The sequence below is a fragment of the Haemorhous mexicanus genome, chromosome 35, assembly GCF_027477595.1.
Source record: "Haemorhous mexicanus isolate bHaeMex1 chromosome 35, bHaeMex1.pri, whole genome shotgun sequence".
In the NCBI taxonomy this organism is placed as follows: domain Eukaryota; kingdom Metazoa; phylum Chordata; class Aves; order Passeriformes; family Fringillidae; genus Haemorhous; species Haemorhous mexicanus.
The window spans coordinates 739791-749285 of record NC_082375.1 but is presented as its reverse complement, the minus strand read 5'-3'; the positions used below and the strand labels follow the sequence as shown (position 1 = coordinate 749285).

The 9495-nt window shown below is 64.1% G+C and overlaps 1 protein-coding gene across 1 annotated transcript in view; it reads left to right on the top strand.

The window, feature by feature from the left end:
• Window positions 1-46: 46 nt before the first annotated feature.
• Window positions 47-9495, top strand: part of KAT5 (lysine acetyltransferase 5) — a 14490-nt gene continuing 5041 nt past the window's right edge. The window contains 14 exon segments of the mRNA XM_059872290.1: window positions 47-120; window positions 273-339; window positions 739-807; window positions 1229-1365; window positions 3094-3357; window positions 4213-4293; window positions 5731-5748; window positions 5750-5806; window positions 6538-6684; window positions 6686-6787; window positions 7929-7958; window positions 7960-8019; window positions 8109-8249; window positions 9312-9405. Of these exon segments, the coding sequence (XP_059728273.1) occupies window positions 112-120; window positions 273-339; window positions 739-807; window positions 1229-1365; window positions 3094-3357; window positions 4213-4293; window positions 5731-5748; window positions 5750-5806; window positions 6538-6684; window positions 6686-6787; window positions 7929-7958; window positions 7960-8019; window positions 8109-8249; window positions 9312-9405 (1276 nt within the window). The 5' untranslated portion in view covers window positions 47-111.

The window sequence follows — 9495 nt, the reverse complement described above, 5'->3', positions numbered from 1 at the left end:
CTCCCGCCAACCGGGGGCGGGGCCGCGCGCCGGGGCGGGGCCTAAGCGGAAAGGGCGTGGCCGCATCCCGGAAGCGCGTCGGGCCGGCCGGAAGCGGAGGCCGGGAGGAGAATGGCGGAGGTGGGGGAGCGGGCGGGGGGGGACAGCGCGCAGGGGGTTCGGGGGACCCTCCCGAGGGGTTCCGGGAGCCTCCCGAAGGGTTCGGGGACCCCCCGAACCCCCCGCGGGGGTTTTGGGGCCCTCCCGGCCCTGACGAGGCCCCGCCCCCGCAGGGGGAGGTGTCCGAGGGCTGCCGCCTGCCCGTGCTGCGCCGTAACCAGGACAACGAGGATGAGTGGCGTGAGTGGGGCGGGGCTTATCGCGGGGGGCAGCCAATCAGGGCACGGGGGAGGGTCTGCGGAGGGGGCGGGGGCTGAGGGAAAGGGCGGGAAGCGGGCGGGAGGGGCGGGGCGGTGGGAGGGGTTTGCGTGGAGGGGTGGAGCTCTATGGGGCGTGGTCTAATAAAGGGGCGTGGCCTGTGCCCCGGGTGTCGGGGGTCCCGAGGGGGTTTGGGGACATGAGGGGGTCCCGGGGGGGTTTGGGGACAGCCCAGGCTGGGGGGAGGTCCCTGGGGGGGATTTTGGGGTCCCTGGGTGGGTTTTAGGGTCCTTGGGTGGAATTTGGGGTCCCTGGGTGGGTTTGGGGGTCCCGGGGGGGGTCCCCAGAAGGGGGCCGGTGGTGACCCCCCTCTCGTTGCAGCACTGGCCGAGATCCTGAGCGTGAAGGACATCAGCGGCAGGAAACTGTTCTACGTGCACTACATCGACTGTGAGGGGACAGGGGACAGGGGACAGGGGGACAGGGGGACACAGGGGACATGGGGGGGGACAGGGTGAATGGGGACATGGGGGGGACACGGGAACACAGGGATATGAGGGGGACATGGGGGACACAGCGATATGAGGGGGACACAAGGACACAGGGGGACACAAGGACACAGGGGGACACAGGGTGGTCACGAGGGTCGTTGAAGGGTCATGGGTGACATTGGGGTGCCATTGTCACCCTGCGTGTCCCCAGGGCTGGGTGGGTGCTGGGGTGCCATTGTCACCATGCGTGTCCCCAGGGCTGGGTGGGTGCTGGGGTGCCATTGTCACCCTGCGTGTCCCCGGGGCCGGGGTGGGCACACCGGGGGCTGCCAGGGTGCCACCCCAGGTGCCACCACGGCCCGTGTGTCCCCTGTCCCCAGTCAACAAGCGGCTGGACGAGTGGGTGACCCACGACCGGCTGGACCTGAAGCGGGTGCAGGTGCCCCGCAAGGAGGCCAAGACCCCCACCAAGAACGGCCTGCCCGGCTCCCGGCCCGGCTCCCCCGACAGGGACACGGTGAGGGACACTGGGGACACGGGGGGGGCACAGGGACACCGGGGGGACTGGGACACGGGGGGGGCACAGGGACACCGGGGGGACTGGGACACGGGGGGGGCACAGGGACACCGGGGGGACTGGGACACGGGGGGGCACAGGGATGCCGGGGACACTGGGGGGACTGGGACACGGGGGGGACACAGGGACACGGTGAGGGACACCGGGGACACAGGGGGGCACAGGGACACCGGGGGGACTGGGACACGGGGGGGGCACAGGGATGCCGGGGACACCGGGGGGACTGGGACACAGGGGGGCACAGGGACACGGTGAGGGACACCGGGGGACATGGAGGGGCACAGGGACATGGAGGGGTACGGGGACATGGGGACATGGTGAGGGACAGGGGGTGACAGGGGGACATGGGCGGGCCACAGGGACATGAGGACACAGTGAGGGACAGGGGGCAGGGGGTGACAGGGGGACATGGGGGGGCACAGGGACATGAGGACACGGTGACAGACAAGGGGACGGGGGGGATACAGGGACATGGAGGGGTACAGGGGCATGGGGACACTCGGGGGGGGGGACAGGGACACAGGGGGACACGGGGGTGACAGGGACATGGGGACGTGGGTGACATGGTGGGGGGGATACAGGGACCCGGTCAGGGGACATTTGAGGACATGGGGGGGACACCTGGAGGGAACACTGGGGATACCTGGGGACATGGGAGGGACACGGTGAGGGGACACTTGGGGACACTTGAGGGACACAGAGGGGGACACGGGGAGGGGATGGGGGACACTGGGGAAAAGGGGACTGGGGGAAATGGGTGACACCGGGAGGACAGGTGACATCGAGGGGACACCGGGGGGACAGAGGGCTCTGGGGACAGCAGGATGGGGACGGGGACATGGTGGGGACAGGAGGGACAGGAGGGACAGAGTCTGGGGACAGTGCAAGGACAGGGGGACTGAGCACTGAGGGGACACACGGTGGGGAGGGACACAGGGACAGGGGACACTCGGAGCCCTTGGGGACAGACCTGGAGTCCCCAAACCCCCTCGGGGGGGGGGACACTCACCCCCCACGGCAGGGACATCCCCTGGGGACACCCCTTGGGGGGTGGTGACATCCCCAGGACCCACCCAGGGGCCACCTCGGACCCTTGGGGACATCCCCAGCCCCTTTAGGGCACCCTGGGGACATTTCTGACCCTTCTAAGGGGACCTTGGGGACACCCTTGACCCCTTGGGGACACCTGCAACTCCTTTAGGGGACCTTGGGGACATCCCCAGCCCCTTTCTGGGGACCTTGGGGACATCTCTGACCCCATGGGGACATCCCCGACCCCTCTAAGGGGACCCTGGGGACATTTCCAACCCCTTTAAGGGACCCTGGGGACATCCCCGACCCCTCTAAGGGGACCTTGGGGACATTTCCAACCCTTTTAAGGGACCTCAGGGACATCTCTGATCCCTTGGGGACATCCCTGATCCCTTGGGGACATCCCCAACCCCTTTAAGGGGACCCTGGGGACACCCCTGACCCCTTGGGGACACCCCTGTCCCCTCGAGGCCACCTCGCCCCCTTTAGGAGCCCTTGGGGCCACCAAGGGCCATCCCCGGGGAGGGGACCCGGGGGTGCCGGGAGGGCCCCGAGCCGCGGTGGCTTTGTCCCCCCCGTGTCCCCTCCGTGTCCCCCCCCGTGTCCCCCTAAACCCTCCTCTTCCTCCCGGCGCAGAGGAAGAGCCTGGAGCTGGCGCTGCCGGTGGCCCCCGCCAGCGGGAAGAGTTTGCCAGGGCCACCGGGGCCACCACCGGGGCCACCAGGGCCACCGGCAGGGCCAGCAGGGCCAGCAGCAGGGCCACCAGCAGGGCCAGCAGCAGGGCCACCGGCAGGGCCACCGGCAGGGCCACCGGCAGGGCCACCGGCGGGGCCGGGGCCCATCACGCTCCGCTTGCACCTGCCCAAGGAGAGCGAGGCCGAGCCCCCCCAGCGCCCCACGGTAACCCCCGGGGTGTCCCCAATGTCCCCAGGGTCCCCAAATGTCCTCAATGTCCCCCCCAGGGTCCCTAAATGTCCTCAAATGTCCCCAGATGTCCCCCCAGGGTCCCCAGATGGCTCCAAATGTCTCCTAAGGTCTCCCAATGGCCCCAGGGTCCCCAAATGTCCCCCCAGGGTCCCTAAATGTCCTCAAATGTCCCCAGGTGTCCCCCCAGTGTCCCCAGTGGCTCCAAGGCCCCAGGGTCCCCAGATGTCCCCAGTGTCCCCAGTGTCCCCAAATGTCCCCCAGTGTCCCCAGGGTCCCCAGGGTCCCCAAATGTCCCCAGGTGTCCCCCCAGGGTCCTCAGATGGCCCCAGGGTCCCCAGGGTCCCCAATGGCCTCAAATGTCCCCAAATGCCCCCAGTGTCCACAGCGGCTCCAAGGCCCCAGGGTCCCCAGATGTCCCCAGTGTCCCCCAGTCTCCCCAGTGCCCCCAGTGTCCCCAGCTGCCCCCAAATGTGGCCCAGAAATGGCCCCTGGCAGGTCCCGGTTTTGTCACCCGTGCTGTCCCCAGGGTGTCCCTGTCCCCAGGGTGTTCCTGTCACCCTGTCCCCAGGGTGTCCCTGTCCCCAGGGTGTCTCTGTCACCCTGTCCCCATCCCTGTCCCCAGGGTGTCCCTGTCCCCAGGGTGTCCCTGTCACCCTGTCCCCATCCCTGTCCCCACAGCCGGGTGTCCCCTGAGCCTCCCCTCCCTCGGGCATACTGGGAACACTGGGATAGACTGGGAGGGACTGGGACAAACTGGGAGGGACTGGGATGAATTGGGAGGGCCTGGGATGAGCTGAACTGGTTTGAACTGGTTTGAACTGGTCCCAGAAGCGCAAGGTGGAGGTGGTGTCCCCGGCCACGCCCGTCCCCGCCCCCACCGAGACCTCGCAGGCCTCCGTGTTCCCCCAGGTGAGCCCGGCCTCCCAGTACGGACCAGTAACACCAGTGACACTCCGGTGACACTCCAGTGACACCAGTGACACTCCGGTGACACTCCAGTAACACCAGTAACACACCAGTGACACACCAGTGACAGCAGTGACACACCAGTAACACCAGTAACACACCAGTAACACACCAGTAACACACCAGTAACACCAGTAACACACCAGTAACACACCAGTAACATCAGTGACGCACTAGTAACACCAGTAACACACCAGTGGACACATCAATAACACCAGTAACACACCAGTAACGCACCAGTAACACACCAGTAACACACCAATAACACACCAGTAACGCACCAGTAACATTAGTGACACACCAGTAACACACCAGTAACACACCAGTAACACACCAGTAACACCAGTGACACACCAGTAACGCACCAGTAACACACCAGTAACACACCAGTAACACACCAGTAACACACCAGTAACATCAGTAACACACCAGTAACGCACCAGTAACACACCAGTAACACACCAGTAACATCAGTAACGCACCAGTAACACACCAGTAACACCAGTAACACACCAGTAACATCAGTAACATCAGTGACGCACCAGTGACACCAGTAACACACCAGTAACACCAGTGACACACCAGTAACACACCAGTAAAACACCAGTAACACCAGTAACGCACCAGTAACACACCAGTAACATTAGTGACACACCAGTAACACCAGTGACACACCAGTGACACATCAATAACACCAGTAACACACCAGTAACACACCAGTAACACACCAGTAACACACCAGTAACACCAGTAACACACCAGTAACACCAGTAACACACCAGTAACACCAGTAACACACCAGTAACACACCAGTAACACACCAGTAACACCAGTAACACTCCAGTAACACACCAGTAACACCAGTACCTGCCCAGTAACCCCACCCCACTGCCTGGGGGGATCCCAGATCCGGGGAATTCTGGGGGACTGGGGAGGGCAGGGAGGGTTTGGGGGGATTTGGGGCAGTTTGGGGGGATTGGGGCAGTTTGGGGGGATTGGGGCAGTTTGGGGGGATTGGGGCAGTTTTGGGGGATTTCTGGGGTGATATGGGCAGTTTTGGGGGGATTTTGGGGCAGTTTTGGGGGATTGGGGCAGTTTGGGGGTGATTTGGGGCAGTTTGGGGGGGATTGGGGCAGTTTGGGGGTGATTTGGGGCAGTTTGGGGGGGATTGGGGCAGTTTGGGGGTGATTTGGGGCAGTTTTGGGGTGATTGGGCAGTTTGGGGTGATTTTGGGGCAGTTTTGGGGTGATTTTGGGGCAGTTTGGGGGGATTGGGGCAGTTTTGGGGGGATTTGGGGTGATTTTGGGGGGATTTGGGGTGATTTTGGGGGGATTTGGGGTGATTTTGGGGGTTGCAGGTGCTGACCCCCCTCTCCCCCAGAACGGCTCCGCTCGCCGGGGCGGTGGCGGCTCAGCCGGGCCGGAAGAGGAAATCGGCGTGCCTGGGGACAGACGAGGTGGGGACACCTGGGGACACACCTGGGACAGCGGGGGGGGAGGGGCTGCGAGGGGGAGGGGAGGAGGGAAATGGGGAAAAAGTGAACGAGCACCTGGGGACAGGGAAACTGAGGCAGAGACAGAGGAGAAAATGGGCTGAAAATGGGAAAAAGCGAAGCAGGAATTGACAAAAATCAGCGGGAAATGGGAAAACTCAAGCCAAGGGCAGGGGAACGCCCCGGTCCCGGGGCTGGCTGTGTCCCTGGTCCTGTCCCTGCTGTCCCACTGGGGCTGGCCGTGTCCCCAGCCGTGTCCCCAGCCCTGTCCCCCATCCCTGACCCCGCTGTCCCCCCAGCCATGTCCCCAGCCGTGTCCCCAGCCCTGTCCCCCCAGGACTCGCAGGACTGTCCCCAGCTGTGTCCCCACTCCTGTCCCCATCCCTGACCCCGCTGTCCCCCAGCCGTGTCCCCAGCCCTGTCCCCAGCCCTGACCCCAGCCCTGACCCCGCTGTCCCCCCAGGACTCGCAGGACTGTCCCCAGCCCTGACCCCGCTGTCCCCCCAGCCCTGTCCCCACCCCTGTCCCCATCCCTGACCCCACTGTCCCCCCCAGGACTGTCCCCACCCCTGTCCCCACTCCTGTCCCCGTCCCTGACCCCGCTGTCCCCCCACCCCTGTCCCCAGCCCTGTCCCCATCCCTGACCCCGCTGTCCCCCCAGCCGTGTCCCCATCCTGACCCCGCTGTCCCCCCAGGACTCGCAGGACTCGTCGGACGGGGCCCCCTCGGCGCCCAGGATGACGGGCAGCCTGGTGTCGGACCGCAGCCACGACGACATCGTCACCAGGATGAAGAACATCGAGTGCATCGAGCTGGGCCGGCACCGCCTCAAGCCCTGGTACTTTCTCGCCCTACCCGCAGGAGCTGACCGGGCTGCCGGTGCTCTACCTGTGCGAGTTCTGCCTCAAGTACGGCCACAGCCTGCGCTGCCTCCAGAGGCACCTGGTAACGGGCCCGGGGCGCGGGGGGCTTCGGGGGGGGTTGGGGCAGTCGTAGGGGGGATTTGGGGGGGATTCGGGGGGGTTTGGGGGGGTTGGGGGAGTCTTAGGGGAGTTTTGGGGGGGTTTCGGGGGGGTTTCGGGGGGGTTTCAGGGGGGTTTGGGGGGTTTGATGGGGGTTTGGGAGGGTTTTGGGGAGGTTTCAGGGGGTATTTGGGGGGGGTTCGGGGGGTTTTGGGGGGTTTTTGGGGGGTTTGGGGGGTTTGACGGGGGTTTGGGAGGGTTTTGGGGGGATTTGGGGGGGTTGGGGGAGTCGTAGGGGAGTTTCAGGAGGGTTTGGGGGGGTTTCAGGGGGATTTGGGGGAGTCTTGGGGGGGTTTTGGGGGATTTGGGGGGTTTTGGGGGGGATTTGGGGGGTTTCAGGGGGGGGTTGGGGGGTTTCAAGGGGGGTTGGGGGGGTTTTGGGGGGATTTGGGGGAGTCTTAGGGGGGTTTCAGGGGGTTTCAGGGGGGTTTCGGGGGGATTTGGGGGAGTTTTGGGGGATTTGGGGGGGTTTGGGGCAGTCTTAGGGGGGGTTTCGGGGGGATTTGGGGGATTTCAGGGGGGTTTGGGGGGGTTGGGGGAGTCTTAGGGGAATTTCAGGAGGGTTTGGGGGGTTTCAGGGAGAGTTAGGGCAGTTTGGGGGAGTTTTAGGGGGATTTGGGGAGTTTTGGGGATTTGGGGGAGTTTCAGGGGGTTTGGAGGGAGTTTTGGGGGAGTTTGAGGGGGTTTCAGGAGGGTTTGAGGGGATTTTGGGGGGGTTTGAAGGGAGTGTTGGGGGGTTTGGGGGAGTTTAAGGGGGTTTCAGGGGGTTTGGAGGGAGTTTTGGGGAGTTTGAGGGGGTTTCAGGAGGGTTTGAGGGATTTTGGGGGGTTTGAAGGCAGTGTTGGGGGGTTTGGGGGAGTTTTAGGGGGGATTTGGGGATTTGGACACCCCCTTACCCCCAATTTCCTCCCCCTAAATTTCCCCCCTCTCTCCCCATTTCTTCTCCCCGATTTCTCTTTTTCTCCCCTCCTCCCTCCCCATTTTCACCCCCAATATTCCCCTTCCCTCCCCCCATCCCCAAAACTCCCCAAAACCCCCAAAACCCCCCCCCCAAATCCCCCCAGACCAAGTGTGACCTGCGGCACCCCCCCGGCAAACGAGATTTACCGCAAGGGCACCATCTCCTTCTTCGAGATCGACGGCCGCAAGAACAAGGTCGGGGGGCTCTGGGGGGCTCTGGGGGGGTCCTGGGGGGCTCCCCCCCAATCCTCCACCCCGCTGACCCCCCCGGGACCCCTCCCCAGAGCTACTCCCAGAACCTCTGCCTCCTGGCCAAGTGTTTCCTGGACCACAAGACCCTTTACTACGACACCGACCCCTTCCTCTTCTACGTCATGACCGAGTACGACTGCAAAGGCTTCCACATCGTGGGCTACTTCTCCAAGGTGGGGGGCTGGGGGGGTCTGGGGGGGATTTGAGGGAGATTTGGGGGGTCTGGGGGGGATTTGAGGGAGATTTGGGGGGGTCGGGGGGGGATTTGAGGGAGATTTGGGTGGTCGGGGGGGGATTTGAGGGAGATTTGGGGGGTTCTGGGGGGGATTTGAGGGAGATTTGGGGGGTCGGGGGGGGATTTGAGGGAGATTTGGGGGGCTCTGGGGGGGATTTGGAGAGAACTTGGGGGAGATTTGGAAGGTTTGGGGTGTCTGGAGGGGATTTGGGGAGGATTTGAGGGAGATTTGGGGGGTCGGGGGGGGGGTTTGAGGGAGATTTGGGGGGTCTGGGGGAGGATTTGAGGGGTCTGGGGGGGATTTGAGGGGGATTTGGGGGGTCTGGGGGAGGATTTGAGAGAGATTTGGGGGGTCTGGGGGGGATTTGAGGGGTCTGGGGGGGGATTTGAGGGAGATTTCGGTGGTCTGGGGGGGATTTGAGGGAGATTTAGGGGGTCTCGGGGGATTTGAGGGAGATTTGGGGGGTCTGGGGGCTCTGGGGGGGATTTGGAGAGAATTTGGGGGAGATTTGGAAGGTTTGGGGGGTCTGGAGGGGATTTGGGGGGATTTGGGGAGTCTGGGGGGGATTTGAGGGAGATTTGGGGGGTTCTGGGGGGGATTTGAGGGAGATTTGGGAGATCTGGAGGGGATTTGGGGGAGATTTGGGGGGTCTGGAAGGGATTTAGGGGGTCTGGGGGGGAATTGGGGGGGATTTGGGGGGGATTTGGAAGGTTTGGGGGTCTGGAGGGGATTTGAGGAGTCTGGGGAGATTTGGGGGAAATGTGGGGGGTCTGGAGGGGATTTGAAGGGGTTTTGGGGCATTTGCAGAGAGAGGATGGGAGCCCTGAGGGATGGAGGGGTGGGGAAGGGGGATAAAGAGAGGATTTGGGGAGGGTCTTGGGGGGTCCTGGAGTAGGAAAAAGGGGGTTTGGAGATTGCTGAGAGATTCTGGGAGCTCCAGGAGGGATTTTGGGGTGGTCCCAGGGGTTTTTGGGGTCCCATTCCTGGGCTTTCCTGCAGGAGAAGGAGTCGACCGAGGATTACAACGTGGCCTGCATCCTGACCCTGCCCCCGTACCAGCGCCGCGGCTACGGCAAGCTGCTCATCGAGTTCAGTCAGTGCCCCCGGCCCTGGGACCCCCCAACACACCCCAAACCCACCCCAAACACACCCCCAAACACACCCCCACACACCCCAAACCCAC